We start from the raw sequence: 16,013 nt of genomic DNA, 5'->3' as shown, positions 1-16,013 counted from the left end.
AATGGTGTGGCACAGGAAAAGGAGCTCTTTCCCATGTGTGTCTAAATTGAGACAGTTCAATTCAGTTTGCAGCTACTTAAATACCAAAGAGCCATCATTTGTTTTCACTTCAAGACAGAAACATAATGTACAGGCACACCTTGCTTTTCTTTGATACTGTCTTTTTTTTTTTTTTCATTCTGTTAAAAGCAGAATAACAATCTTAGGAATAAGGTTCTTGATTTACTGTCAAGATCATTGTGCTTTGGAAAGCATAGTGGAGACAAAACTTTCTATTTCTTTTGTGTTTTCTCACAGTTTTCCTAATATTTACTACATTATAGCTCTTGCATTTTGGGAGATCCTTGTATCTGACACATGAAGAAAATTACCCCTGGATAGCCAGGCAGAAACTGCAGGGTGCATACCCTGAGACAGTTTCTGAGACACTATCTGCTTTTATAGCCTATGGACAGAATAATTTTCCTGTGATTAGATGTCTCAGCTGCCCAGTTTCTCACACATGTGCATATGTCTCCAAAAGCAAGGTATTTCTGAGGTAGTAAGCAGCAGGTTCTCTAGATTTCTGATCCAGCCACTGCTTCTTTTCAGTAAATCACAATTCTGAAGGGAAGAAAACTATACATGCTTAAACCTAAACATTAGGTTTGTGAGTGTTGTTGTTAGAAACCATTAAGCCCCAAGGAAATACTACTTCTTGACAAACAGTTCTCATCTGCTGCTTTTCAATTACTGAAGTATTTGAAAAGCAAAGTGCTTATGATTATATCTGCTTTTTTAGGTTTATCTGTAATCAGCAGACTAGAAACAGAGTGCACAAGTGATTTTACCTACACTACTTGTGAAGGATCTCTGAGAACACAGTGGTGCTTCTGACCTAGTTAAACTCCTGGTATTTTGAAAATTATTATAAAAACAAGAGATGACTCTTTCTCTCAGACCACATACTCACTTGTTGCCCAGTAACCAGAAGGATGGAGCCTTCTTTCCCATGTACCACTTGCCGGTAAATGTGATCCAGAATTAAGAGTTCGCTCCAGCAGTTCTGAAGCAACTTCATTTGGTCATCAACCTGTAAAGGAAACACAAACATTGGTGACATCACTCTGGGAGTAAGTCTGGCATCACACTAGGGAGGCAGCCCTCCTTCACACAGCTGGCTGACAGGAGAACAGAGGTGCTGTGTAGAAATATTCATGCCCAAAATTGCTGTTTGCAGTTGAATAAACAGAACACTGCTGTAGCCTTTATCTGTAAAATGTTCTCAATATTTACTCCTGATTAGATTCTAGGAAAGCAGAACTAGGAATTAGATTCTAAGAAAGCAGACCTTTGCACTGTTATGCCAAGTAGTAATAATTGTATATTTGTGGCAATGGGATTTTATTTTTACCCAAAACAAGAAGAACAGGAAATAATGCTGATGTGAACTTTCTCCTATTCCCCATCTTAAACCTTAGCTTCTGGAAATGAGAAGGAATCTGCAGATTCCACAAGCGTTATTGCTTCAACAGGCCCAAGTCAGACACAGGTCCCTTGCAAATTAAAAATGAAGAGATGTTAAAAAACTCTCTAAAAATGGCTGTGGTGCTATGAAAAGAGAACACTTCTTAATAAGCAGAAGCTGAGCAGCTTTGAGTATCACTGGTAGGGCAAGAAAGGGCAATGCACAAGTCAGTGGTGAGCAGTGAGACACATCCATGAGTGGATTTGAGAACAGAAGGACCATACTGGGCACCCAGAACAAGGAACCTACTTTAAGATTTTCTGAAGTTATTTGGCATCTATGTCTTAGAGGACAAAGAAATGTATCTGTAAAGTGACTGTAAATGCAACTAGATTGTATTCAGTCTTCTTCACTTAAAGACTGAAAAAATTAGGATTTCCATGGAAATGGGGGAAAAAAATATCACAAATTAGTGGAAGGTTGACTATGAAATTAAGTCATGGTAAGCATCAATATCCTCTGAACCTATTCTTACTGAGCTTCCTGATTTCTTTTTAAAATCAAAGTCTTTGACTTTAAATGGGTGCCCTGAAAGAATTGAGAGGTGCATAAATTAGTCTTGCTACAATTCAGGGTAGTAATAGCACCTATGTAATTGAAAGGACTCTTAAGAACCTGCATAGACAGCAATTGCTGAACAAATTAAAAATGCTATAAATGCTATAAATCTAGTTTCAATTGCTTTAGAACTAGATTTTGTAATACACAGGAAACCACACTACAAAGAGTAATCCTGCATGAGCTGAATTAGATAATGCAGTAGGTGTTTTCAAGTTTTATCAAATATGACCTAATGAATTTTAGAACTTTGTTCTTTCGGGCTTGCTTTCTAGTTGTGTAGTAGAGAAGGCAGTAACATTTCTTATGAGTAGATTTTTGTAACGTCACCTATGAAAGTTGCCTACTATTGTCTCTCTCTTTCCAATCACTTGCCACATAGCTCAGACTTCAACATCTGAAACAGTGAAATCTTTGCCTCTTCCATTTGTCTTAACTTCCTTTCAAAGGCACAAGAGGCTCTGTGCTGCTGTTCGTGTTTTCCCACACAGATACAGAGCAAGGCTGATTTGGTATTAAAAATCTCTTGCTCTGCCCACAACATGTATTTGACTACAAAACTGTTCTGTTTCAACCAATTGATTTGTTGGCTCAAGAGAGGACTCTAAATCACCACATTGATACACTTGGGCCAGGTTTAATTAATTATTTGAAAACGATATTTGAAATACACAGATTCTGTTACTCTTGTTTTTTACATGAAACTATTCTTTGATAATTTTCTCCTCTGAACAGAAAGGGGTTGAAAAAAATCACAAAAATCAGAGACATCATGTTAACAGGATAACGTGACCCGAATTTCACAAAAAGCTATCACAGCTTACATCCAAAGAAAACAAATTTTGAGAGAGTTAAACCTTCAGCATCCATGTCATAACACCTGTTACCTGAATAAGGTGTCAAGCACTTGACTGGACTATAAATGATTATATATTTCCAGTGTAAGCCAGCTGTCTCAGCCACAGGCTTTTGAAAACAAACCACACTTTAGAGGTCTGGCTTTCTGAAGATCCTGACAGCAGCTACTCCACAATCAAAGCTTACCTCCCAAGCTCTATCCTGTCATTACTGAGCCAGTGCTGTGAGAACAGTGCGAGATGGCAAAATCACAAAAAATGGTTCTGCACATAGTCTGTTCCTGCTGTTTTACAAGCCTGACAAAACTAGCACAGTGAACATCTGCTAGTGGTTCACAAAATCTACTCCTCTGTGTTCGCTCTAATTTAACTAGTGAAAGCCCATAAAATGGATAGCATAACCAGCTCTATACACATCCCAAACACTGTATTGCCTGCAGAAGATTATTAGATCCAGCTGCTTTTGCCATTTTAAGAAAGATGGTGGGGCAGCAGATGCCTCCAGTTTGCCCTAGGAAGGAAGAAAGAAACATGACTTTAATGAGGATTGTGTATTACTAAAAGGTAGCACAAATGACCAGTTCCAGCCTACTTCTGAAAGACATGTAGATGAGGAAAAGCATTTAGATCACGTTGAACAAAACCAGTAGTGCACCACTTCTTATGTTAGGACAAGCTGGTAAAGTTTATGAAGTGTGTAAGTGCAGCAGAACACAAACACCTTTGTGTTTCTGTGGCATGTCGATAAATGTGTTGCAGAAGCATGTTATCTGTCAAAATGACAAAATCAGCCTTTGACCAAAACAATTATGTGCCTTAAACTGAATGTGCCTGAAACTGATCCTGAAGGCAAAGAGACTCAAGTTTGCTTCTGAAGAGGAAGGTCCTCTGAAGGAAAATCCTCTTGTGGACTTCAGTCTTCTGACTCCAAAGCTGGAGAAGGCTGCTCTGCCATTAGCAGTGTAAGCAGGAGAAGAGGTAAGATTCTGTCTCCAAGACAGCTACATAGAGTGTTTCCAGGAGTGGAGGAAATGGATTCTCAGTTTGAAGAGGAAAGGTCTAACCCTGAGCACTTTGGTGACAACACTATCTCTTGGCAGGAGAAGAAGATAGGAATGAGAGTGTCACATCTGCCTGCTAAACCCTGACCTCCCCTCAGCTGGGCCCTGAGCTTTTATATGGAATTCAGTGGAAGTTTGTAAGTCTCACTGAGACCTCTATTGACACTGAAATACACAATCACCCCTTATCAATTATAGTTAAAGGGAAGACTTATCTCAGAAATGCTGGTTACTCATCTGAAAAACTATTTGTGCTGATGTTATAGATGAGGAAGGCTAGTGTGACACAAGAGTAGTATTGTTGTAGAGTGTATGCTTCCCACAGCACAGAACGTTAATCATTATAAACTTTTGTTTTTTCTGAAGAACAACACTGAAATTGCCAAACAGTAAAATGAAGAATAATGTGTATGCTTTGCTGAAATTCACCTTAATCTTATCAAAACCACACTGTGTCTTTCTTTTAGGAAAGTATTTCACAATATTTTGTGCTGTAACCAACAACTGCAGATTTATTGCAATTTTTCTTCTGAAGAGGTATTTTCAGCCTGAAACTTGATGAATTACCTGTTAAAAATTTCAGGGTCATGGGTTTTTTTTGTTGTTCTAAGTTAAATATTTTCCTTATAATTATTGCTGCAGATTCAGTTAAACAGTGTGTTCACCTTTTACCCAGTTTACACCTACTTTTCTCAGAAGCTGGAGACTCCTTTTTCATCTCTGTTCATTTACATCAACTTGCCACAGTAGCTTTGGGCTTTTCTGCTACTAAAAATTTAAAAGGGTATCTAATGATTTAAAGAAAGCACAATAATTGAAATTTATGTGATAAGACTGTGTTGGATTCAGCTGAATTATTTTTACTTATGATTCTAATAGGAATGCAAATATGGAATAACATGAAGCATTCATCTCATAGTGCCACTTTTAAATTCTATGGCCATTGAATATCCATTTCCTAGTGAATATGAAGTGATTAAACATCTGTCTGAACTGCTCAGCCTGAAGCACATCGGTTCAAGGAATGGTTGAACTTTCTTTCAAATGCAGTTAGGAGATCACTCACAAGCCATTGCAGACATATAATTTGAGTTGTTACTCCATTTTCTTATGCTATAGTGGTGCAAATCACCCCAAATCAAAGTTTTATAAGACAAGTACACTCCAGAGACTATTTTTTACTCCTGAATGCATGCATGGTTTCCAAATCATTATATAGGTAGGGAAGGATTTGGGCTCTCCAGATGGCTTGCTGCTAACAGGGGGAAACCTCCTGTGCAAGGCTGCTGTCAAAAGGCAGCACGTAACAGCCAATGTGATTTCAGAAGCGAATGCACATAACTTTCAGAATCAGTGAATGCCCTAATAAAATGTGATTACTACCTATAATCTCAGTAATAAAATGCTACAAAGTTCAAGAAGAAATGATTTAATATTAACTATGATTGTTCCAGCTCTTTACTAGAAACCTGTGGGTTATAAAAATTTCTAGGTGAAGGCAGGGAGTGATCTTTACAAGTCTGTGTTTGGTTAAATGACTGTCCTGTTTCCATCTAGCTCTACCATGAAGGGAGTATAAATCTTTTCAACTTTGGTAGTGCTTTACACTTGTCTTGATTTAAAAATGAAAAGAAATAGAGAAATACTTCAGTGTGTGCCTTTTCCTGCTCCTTTGCAGACTGTACAAAGGCTTTTACACAAGCGCAGTTGTACTTGGAATGTGCCTCTGTGTGTAACTCTTTCTCTAGTAACTCCTGAATCCACCAGTCAGACCCAGAATACTTCCACAGGAAGTTTTTCTATCCAAGATGAGTTTCTATATGCTTTGTTTGAATCAGTGTCCACACAGAGGAAAGTAACTGCTGAATACCACGCTGAAAGAAAGGTTAATGTACTCATCCTTTATTCGACAGCAGGGAAGTAAGAAAGAGGAAGAGAGAAGGGCTAAAATGCTTCATTAGTTCCTTGCTTATGGAACCATTATTATTTGGAATATCAAATTACTTTGGAATTTTTTAAAGGACATACACAAAGAATTTATAGCACAAGATAACATTTGAAAAGTCCCACACTGTTTTACCCTTCCAAGCTGTGGAGGGGTGCATGTGTGGTGCCCATGCTCTGAAAGGTGTGCAGTGTTTCCTGCTTAGGAAATGTGGGCAGGGAGAGCAATGGCTTTGCCACAGCTTCTCCACTCACATGGCCCTGGACAGCTCCCTGTAAGATCACTGGGAAAGAGGGGACCAAAGCAGCACTGCCCAGACATTTCCCAGTTTCATTGCTGATCCTCCAGAGAGTCAAAATTCTTTAACACAGCAGCCTTGAGCATCAGCTCACACTCATCCTGTTTTCTTGCAGGAGTGGAACACAAGGTGCCTGAGTCTGGGGGCCTCGGATTGCTGAAGGAGTAGGGGAGGGCAGCAGATGGTCATCCTACTAAAGAATAAGATCCCTCTTATGGATCTCTGGACTCCATTTAGAAAGTATTCCCATCTATTAAGGAGAAGGTAAATGACCAATCTCACTTCTACAAGCATCAGGTGAAAGGGCTGTTACAATAAGTGTTCTGTGTATATAAATCTATTATATAGGGCATCAAATGCGACGCATAGCACTCCTATTTCTTGTCCTTTTCCTCACATTTATCTCTGTGCAAACTGCATGAAAATGACTTGGTATTTCATAGTCAGCATTATTTCTGATGAATTATGAATGTGTTTTTCTTAGGTTCTTTTTTGGGTGGTTGTGGGTTTGTGTTTTTTATTTTATTTAACTGAAAATAAGAGAAGTAATTCTTTTTAGTCCCAACTGAAAATTTTGCTTACAATGCAGTGTTTCTTGCCTCTCAAAGTGAATAGAAAGATAAGGAAAAGGCAAAATTAATTATTTTTGCCATCTGTTTCACAGAGTAGATGTACCTTCTTTAGCACTGGACCAATAGAATTTACCTTCAGAATCTTACTCCTGTGGGTATTTCTGCAGATGTTAGTGCAGCCTAAGCTTATGCATAGTTGGGTCTAGTATTTTATAAGAATTACATAAAGCTATGCAGTTTATGTAGCAATTTTGGTACTAGTGCTGTGTTGATCCCTTAAATTTCTCTGGAAATACACCTGTTTTTTTCTGATGTCAACAAACCAACTATAAAATTGTGTTGGACCATATTCTTAACTCTTAACTTGCATGGATATCAGTTCATTGACTTGCAATAAAATCTGAATTAGTCCCACCTGATGAATTATTAGCCTTGTGGGTCTGATCTGCTTTTTAGGCTGCACAGTGATTCCCTTGGGGAATCAGAAGACAAAACTGAGTCCAGTAAACTTTATGATACTGCTGGTGAATGTATTCTTAATATATTCAGTCAGAAATTTCACTCTATTGTAGAGCAGCCTGTGATTAAAGTCTCTGTGGTCTTCTCCAAGTCACATATATTTTAGCATTACCTCAGAGGATCTCTAATGTCTATATAATGTTCCATGTCTAATTTCTATATAATGTTCCTTTCCTGTTTGGTGATTAATTGGTTAAATTATGTTTTCATTTTTCTTACTATTAGTGTATTGCTCCAGCTGAAACTTACTTTAAGAGTCTACAGGTAAACTCCAATATTAGCTCTCATTTTTAAATATTGTTTAGATATCAGCAACATCAAATTTTAACAGAGATCAATACAATATATGGGGTACATTATTAATGTTAAAAGACAAAGTTCTGGTAAGAACTAATATTTTTTTGGACAAAATAAATACTCTATTAAAACTCAATCAAGTAGGCATTGTATAGAAAATATTTTTAACTTGTGACAAAAGACACATGCTAATTTCAGAAAGCAATCTCTAATATGATAACAGGCAACCAGAGTAATTTCTCAACACACTTATGGTCCCATTCTTTCAAGTGTTGCATGTCTCAGAACACTGTTTTTTGCATGAGTTTTAAACAATAGTTACTTAAATCAGCTCTTATTTAAATTACACTATGTGGTTACTCTTCTGTTTAACAAGGTTAGTGTTTATTTCCAGTACAGCTGTTAAGTGGGTGTGGAGTATGGGAAAAAGGCAAGTCATAAGTGAAGAGTAATCTTACTCCCTTTTAACAGGTGACACCTACACTGTTGGTTTGTGTACACAGTGTGGGACTGTATTTACGATCACACCAATGGGAATTGCAAATAATTTTCTGAAGTCATGACTAAAAAGAAGTTACTTTAACTTTAGAGCACCATAAGTAAGAGAAGAACAATTTGCAGGGTGAGTATTAGTGACAGTCAGGGTTGGACACTGACAAACCACACAAAGAATCCAGCATACATTTAATGTTTCATACCATTTGTAGTTATCAGCAAATCAGTAGTTTTTTATTTAAATGTTCTTATCTTTTGATTGAATAGCACTGTGATATTTTTCAGGAATTAAAATGTGTTAGTTTATATTTTACGTTTTATAGTCCTCTTAAAACTTTTGATGGACATCCAGCTATGGAAAGGCAAGTATTTCCTTCTGCCCATACTTGAACGAGGGAAACATAAGGATGTAGGGTCTCCAGACTGAGGGCTGGACACAGAGTCACCTGTAATACACTTTGGCAGTAGAGGCTGGTGTTACTGTGGAACACTGCACTTGCCATACAAATGTATTCCACTGTGTTCTCCTCTGATTTGTAGTAGAACAGCCAGAAAAAGCCACAGCAAAAGCAGTAAGAAATCATGAGAAATGGTATCTTCAGTCAAGATGTGAGAGGAGATGGTATACTGATGAAGAAAAAATACAGAAATGTTGTCTTACATCCTGAGGGCTGCAGCAGTAACAGTAAGTCACTGGGGCAGAGATTAAATGAGAAAGAAGACCCAATGCTAACGGAGAAAATGAAAGAAAAATCAGCCTTATGAATGGGTGTTGTCATGTATTAAACCAGTATCCATCTGACTAGATAGAAAAAATTGCTTAAAAACACGGAGGAAGCTGAAGTCATCCAAGAAGGTTGTGGAGGTGTAGTGATGCATGATCCAACAAGGTACACAGGAATGATCTGAAACACTTACTACTTCTCTTTTTATCTTAGAAGCATTGCAGGAGGCTCTCAGCACGCAGCTGCTACCATCTAGCTAAATCCTTTCAACTAGGAACATTGCCTTCAAAATATTGCCTCCTTACCCAACAGAGCCAAGTGTGAAAGAGCAGACAGAGCCATGTTATTAAAAATCACAGGAAGTCCTGATTGAATGAATGTTTAAGGAACAGGCAAGTGTGTATTAAAATTTTTTTTTTCCATTCATCCTTTCATTTGGCTTTGTTTCATTTATTCCTACTTCCTGTTTCCTGTAGTCTAATTTGGAAATCTCTGAAGTATCATTAAAATACAATTGTCACAGCTCTGCTCAGGTCCCATATTGTCATTAGCTCTGCAATTAGGATTAATATTAATTTTTTAAAATATCTTTGAAGATACTGGTTTTACTTGGGTTGTTTGGTATGTTGATGAGAGGAACTTTTGCAGTACAGAGCACAGAAGGAGTAGGAACCTTATAAGCAAAAATGACAGTAGACTGTGACACAAATCAGTCAGCCTGACTTTCTCTGCTGTCACAGCCAGGCACAGGTATACAAACTGTGAGTCTCTAAATTGGGTTCCTACATGTCTGCATGCAATAGAAGATTAGCTGATTAGTGTGTTTGGAAAAATTGAGAGAGTATGTACATCTAACTTACTGGGTTTTTCTTAGCTTGTTTCTGAATGGCAGCAGGGATGATGAACAACAAAATCAGGCTGCTCTAATTACTTCCTCTTCTCCCATGAGTGCACCACACACCTCTGCTGCAGGAGTTAAGTTTCAGACTGGGAGAGGCTTGGCCAATGGGCAACACCTTCCAATATAATGGAGAAATTTTCTTCAAAAAATCTTTTTTTGCATTGCTTATGTGCAAGTATCTGACAATCTGCTATTAATCAATTAATTTGGTTTGTAATTAGGTTTAATATGAATTTTATTATTGAAGGTTTGACATGACTAAAAGATTACCATAACACCCAAATGTAAGAAGTTTTGTTGTTTATTCCCAGGTTTAGCCCAATTTTACCAAAGTAGAGTGCATGATGACTCTGCCTCTAATAAGTTTTTCTGAGCTGTATTAGAACTTTTTAAAATATGGCTACTTAAACCTATATCAGGGCAATTTTCCTGGTACATGGAATAGCTTGAATGATTTAAAAGTATAAATGAATGCAAGATTATACAAATATTCAGCATTGTGTCACTGACAGGTAATGGACTGAATTCTGTCTTTGGCTAATCTGCCTGAGGGTCTGTTTCTTTTAGAGTATAAGGTCTTTGGGGACGGGCTGCCTATTACTGTCTTTGGGCAGTATCTGTCTATGTTACCATAAATCAAATAGCAGAAAAGGGTTGCCTGACTGCATGGAACATACATGGACACTTCTCTGTAAATAAAATTATCAGTCTTTCAATCTAAACTGCCAGCTTCCAAAACAAACACACAATGTCCAGTTATATAATGCAACAAGATATTATTAGTGAAACTCACTGACTCCTTACATAAATATGACCATCAGCTTAACAACACCCCGAGAATATTTTGCTCAGTAATTTTTGCACTGTGGCATAATCATATAACCTGACATCCTATCTAACCATGAAATACCAATAGTTGTGGCATTATACAGAATCCTGAGCGTGGATGATCCACAAGAAATTCTTACATTATGAACATCTTCAATATTGATTCTACAATTCATATGCAGACAGAAATACAAAAATGCCTGGGTTTCAACAAAGGGCTTCAAGGAGCCAGTCCTAACTTTTATTGCTTTGTATCTGTAAAGCCTTTGATAATGCACACATTTTTAAAGTACACCCTAACATAAGCCAACTTCTATGTTCAGCTTCATAAGACAGCTCCTTTTGTATTTCCTCTTGCATGAGCACACACTGCACCAAAATCCAATATACTGTATCAAATTTATGCATTTTGCAAATATATGACTATTTGATAAATGGAGTTGAAAAGGGGTTTTTTTTTGTTACTTTTAGCAAATGAAGAATGTGCATAGTTTAGTTTGTAGCTCACATGTTGCATTCAAATTGCCTCTTTCTACAGTGCAATGTGCATATGAAGTTCTCTGAGATGTCTGAACTAGATTCACTGTAAGTACTTATCCAGAATATGCGATTAAAATGTAATTAATTTCTAGATATCATCAATATTCTGTCATTGCATAAGGGGAATGGACTAGGTGACCCATGAAGTCTATTCCCACCCTCATATCTATTATGATTACTTTATATTAGTAAAATTACTTTTTAAGGTCACTTTTATGTCATGGTTCCCCTTACACAAATATTTGGTATGTTTGGCCATTTATGTGCATTTTTTCCTCTTCTGCTTAGCATGGATTCAGTACAGGCAGAGCACCAAATGAAGGAAAAACGTGATATTTTGTTGTAAATAATTCATAAAACAATGTTATGACCCTTATTCCCCATGAGGCACCCAGATAATGAGGCACCCAAATGAAGCAGTGAAAACATGCACTTCCCCTGCCATGGGTGTGCCCCTGACAGACTCCTCAGGGTCACAAACCCATCAATCTCTTTTCACACATGAGCTAATCAATTCAAAGAGGGAAGTGCCAATGAGCTATTAGATCAATATGGTGAAGTATGGAGATTGATCTTATCCCAGAGTGACTACATTAACAGACTCGTCAGTGTGACCTCTGCCCTGCAGCGCACATTATACAGGATTGCAAGTCTGAGATCTGAATGAAGACCTCAGGTCATTGCTTTTAATAATCTGCTTTGCTGAAAGAATTAAAAGTAAATCTGTAAAGGGATGACTAATGAAAATATGAAGTGCTTTCTGTTTCCCTAGTCTTGGTATGCTTGCAGAAATCACAGCAGCCGGCAGCATTGGCCGTGTCCCACAGGCACCTGCTCAGCCAGGCTGGGCTGTCGGCGTTTGGGAGAACAGTTCAGTACAGCCTCTGAGAGTATGCTCTCCAGAAATCAAATACAACAGGATAACAAGTACTAGCTCTGTCAAAATCACTTAAAGTCTTGGCTGAACTGCCAGACTGAGAACTGGACTGGAGTCCTGGTGGTCTGAATTATTTAGCTGGTGTAAGTGGGATGGCAGGAGCCGCCACTGCTGTGGAAGTTGCTCATAGTGCTGCTATGCACTGAGTGTTCCTTCACCAAGCAAAATGTTCCCTGTACTTGCATTAACTCGAGGTCCAGCCCTGGGAGTCAGTCTGCTTTCAGTAAGGCCAGAGGCCAGTGACTTTGGGGAGAATTGATCTGATCAGAGGAGCCTGGTTCACAAAATTCGTGAGCAATATGGGCATACATTCTATAATGCTCTGCTGTTCCCCAATCAACCTGTGCTGGTAAATATCAGCAGCTCTGCAGGAAGTCTGTACATGAAGTGATCACATGTAATACTATAAGCAACCATTTCGGGCATCTCATTTTAAAGACTCATTCTTTTCATATATAATTTCAGAGATCCTGAAAAAGAAGTACACTTCTTTTTTTCAGAGCATGATATTAATATTGTTAATATTTTTAAACTCTGAATAATTTCATTGCAATGAAACATTTATGTATATAACACACTTTTAATACTGTATTTTTATTATACCAAACATTTTTATTGTTCATTGTATAATTGAATCAATGAATTAGGAAAAGGTTACTAAAAAAGGATTAATGCATTTTTAATGAAACTAAATGATATAACTTCTGTTAGTCACTGAGAATAATGGCAGATCTATCAGGTTTATACAGATAAGAGCTTTGTGAGTTTATCTGAAAGCCCACATAATGGCCCTCATTTAGTGTAACCTAGAGAAACAGCCCTAGCAATCCTATTCAGGATTTTAATTCATTGTTTATGTATATGATCTCTCTTCCGCCTTGTGATCAGAACACCTGTCTAATGATGCAAATATGAATCTCTTTAGCAGACACATCTCTTTCCACTTGTAAAACACTTACTGAAAACAATGCTCTTTCAAAGTCTAAATGGAAGAACCAAGCAATGCAATACCACTGGGAAATGTTTCTGGACTCAGGGTAACAGATAGAGAAACCAGTGAGAACTCTGCACATTAATAGTGAGAATGTGAACATTTCAATGCTCGCATAGCTCAAATCCTTAATGAGCACACCAGCCTAAATTCTAAACACTTTTCAGGTAGAAACTACTATGCTTAAAGATATCTCAGTAGAAAATCCTCATACTGGTATAACACTGATTGAAATGTGAATGCTGTACAAATGTCATGTAGAAAACTGTATGGCAGTTGCAAACTTGGTTCTGAATCCCACAGAGGCACTAAATATGTGATCTTTGCAACGTAGCATTTATATTCTGATTATTTGGGAATGGATATAAAAATAGGTAACAGAAGGTTATATTAGTACAGGATATACTGGAGAGGAGGGACTTTATAATGGCGCCCTTAGAAACATATTTGCATTGTTTCAATTGGAGGTATGTTACCAAACTTCAAGAGAATGATTCTGGTACTTTTCCTACCTTCCAGTAGTAACTGAGAGTATGCAGAACATGTGTGGTGCACAAGATGCTGCTCAAGAACTTGTCTGAATTCTGTGAGACCACATAATTCATAGTGGTGAGCCACAGTTACATAAATCTCACCACCAAAATGGGCATACTTTTTCCTACCACTAAATTGTGGTTTTTATATCATGTCCTTTCCAAACAAACTAAAAAGCTATTCTATAATAGAAGGGTTTTAGATCTAGAAGGAGTTTAAAATCCTGATATTATATTTGTATCTTTCCACTTATAAAGCAAGGAAGGTAATACACACCCAACAGTACAAGTCTCAGAAGGACTTTGATGCAGGAAAGCTCTTGTCCTTTACTCACTGATGGAAAGCTGGTGATTAAATATTTTCACTAAAATGAAAGCAATTCTCCTGAGCAGGGCCAAGGGTAAGTAAGTTTATAGCATATACAGAACCAAAACACCTTTTCCAGAAATAATATTAACACTATCTTTTTAAGATTCAGTGCCTCACATTCAACAAGTGCTAGAAGTAAATGCTGCCTCCCAATGGAAACATAAAGTTTGTTTCCCAATAAAACAACTATAGAATTTCTAGTCCAATTGTTTTAACCTACCTCTCGTAAGAAAAGAACAATTTTCATTCTGGATTTCACAATCAAATATTTTGGTTTATGAATTTCATTCCAGTGGGCTCATAATGTACGTCTTGAGTAAGGCAGTTATCTTTTCCCTTTAAAAACAACCACTTGAAAACTGATCAGAAATACAAGGAAGCAAAACTGGAATAGTGCTAGAGTTCAAACAAGATCGTGAAGTTAATGAGAAATACAATTTATCTTACGATTCTGCAATTTACCATACAATCTCACAACTCATAATTGCAATGTCACTGTCACACATGTGCTATCAACAGATGCATCTGCCTTGTCACAGAATCTGTGGCTGTGTTAGTGGTATCTGCTAGTGGCATCTATTTAGGTGCTTGTTATGTATCTGAGTGCAAATAAGTAATACACTTATTATAGTCAGTAAGACATGTTATTAAGTTCTTTGTAACACAGGAATGGATTGAAAAAAAAACACTCCAATTTCCACTGCAAGCAAGAGCTTATAGGCAGAGAACATTTCTGAAAACATTCAGAACAGAAAAATAATCTTCTGGGAAAGTTACAATAGATTCAAAATACATGTCTAGAATCTAAATGCTTCCTCAGCCTTGATAGAATAAATAATGCTTTCTAGGTAAGTACTGCAGCTCTTTTGATAACATATATATTAATAAATTAAAAATGCCTGTAGATTGACAAGTGCTTTGTGGGCTTATACTGGAAAGCCAATAGCTAATTATGAAAGCCTGACTTGACTAATCAATTATTCAGATGAACATTAGGTGCCTATTATATGCGTAAACATGGGAATTATATTTCCCCCAAGTAACTTTCTAAAATAACAAACCCAAAACATGTAAATTTGAAACAGACAGAAATGGCACTATTATGCCCTTATTGCACATGCAGAACTCCCACTGAATTATTCAGGGAACAGTGAATCGGGAGCCTCGATCTTCTGACTCTGAGCAGCACAGCAATAGCAGCACATGCCACGTAGTATTTGTTATGCATGTAATATTGATTTAGCTCGTTCTTGCTGGTCATGTTTCAAATTCATTTCATGTTTGGGAGATAGGGAAAAGGAGTAGTATCTCTGGATTGATATTTGCAATATATTTTTATGCCTGTTGAACACAAGATTATCTGATAAATTAGTAACACCGTGTCTTTTGATTGCAGGAGGAATAAGCCTTTGAAAATGAGCACCAGTGAGGTAATGAATTGTGTTTTGAAAAGGTTTGTACTTGCTACCCACCTCCTGTATGTAAAGCCTGGGAGAGTGCTGGTATTACAGAACGGATTCGCTTATGTTTCTTTAAGGCACAGACCACAACAAAATAAGGCATAATTGTCCTTTGCATTTAAAAAAGACCATGCTCTTAAACAGCATACAGCAACAGGGAAACCAGAAATAGATGTGACCAGACACCTGCTGACAAACAGTGACAAATCCCAATGACACTGCAGTGACCCCCAGTTAGTCAAGATTTAATTAAGGAGTATAATTAAGTCAGTGGAACAGAACACTAATGAGTAGTGTTTTTTATATGGGTAATTACACATAAGAATACAAAGTAAGCCAGACCCCTACATATATCATTAAAATGAACAGTATAGAAGGACAACTAGGGCTTAAATATTTTTGTTTTTTCTCTGCAATAAGGCAGGTTGAAACACCCCATCTTGTCAAGCATATGTAACATGCTTACAAATGCCCCTGGCCCAGCCAAGCATGTGTCTAAGCATGTTGGTAACATGACCTTGGTGGCACAATGCACATCACCACAGCTATGCATGGATGGGGCTGCCGGGCTCTGTCTGTCACTGTGTTTGCCTGTGTTTGTACTGGGCAGGGGTCATTC

At 37.5% G+C, this 16,013-nt stretch overlaps 1 protein-coding gene across 2 annotated transcripts in view; it reads right to left on the bottom strand.

Annotated features, from left to right (window-relative positions):
* Nucleotides 1–16,013, bottom strand: part of NR5A2 (nuclear receptor subfamily 5 group A member 2) — an 87,220-nt gene that overhangs the window by 37,272 nt on the left and 33,935 nt on the right. For both annotated transcript variants that reach the window (XM_063165545.1, XM_063165546.1), the window contains one exon: nt 953–1,072. In XM_063165545.1, coding sequence (XP_063021615.1) covers nt 953–1,072 — 120 coding nt within the window. The remainder of the gene's footprint in view (nt 1–952; nt 1,073–16,013) is intronic.

This window comes from Melospiza melodia, chromosome 11 (assembly GCF_035770615.1).
Source record: "Melospiza melodia melodia isolate bMelMel2 chromosome 11, bMelMel2.pri, whole genome shotgun sequence".
Lineage (NCBI taxonomy): Eukaryota > Metazoa > Chordata > Aves > Passeriformes > Passerellidae > Melospiza > Melospiza melodia.
The sequence above is the reverse complement of the archived record's forward strand: the minus strand, read 5'-3'. Positions and strand labels throughout refer to the sequence as shown.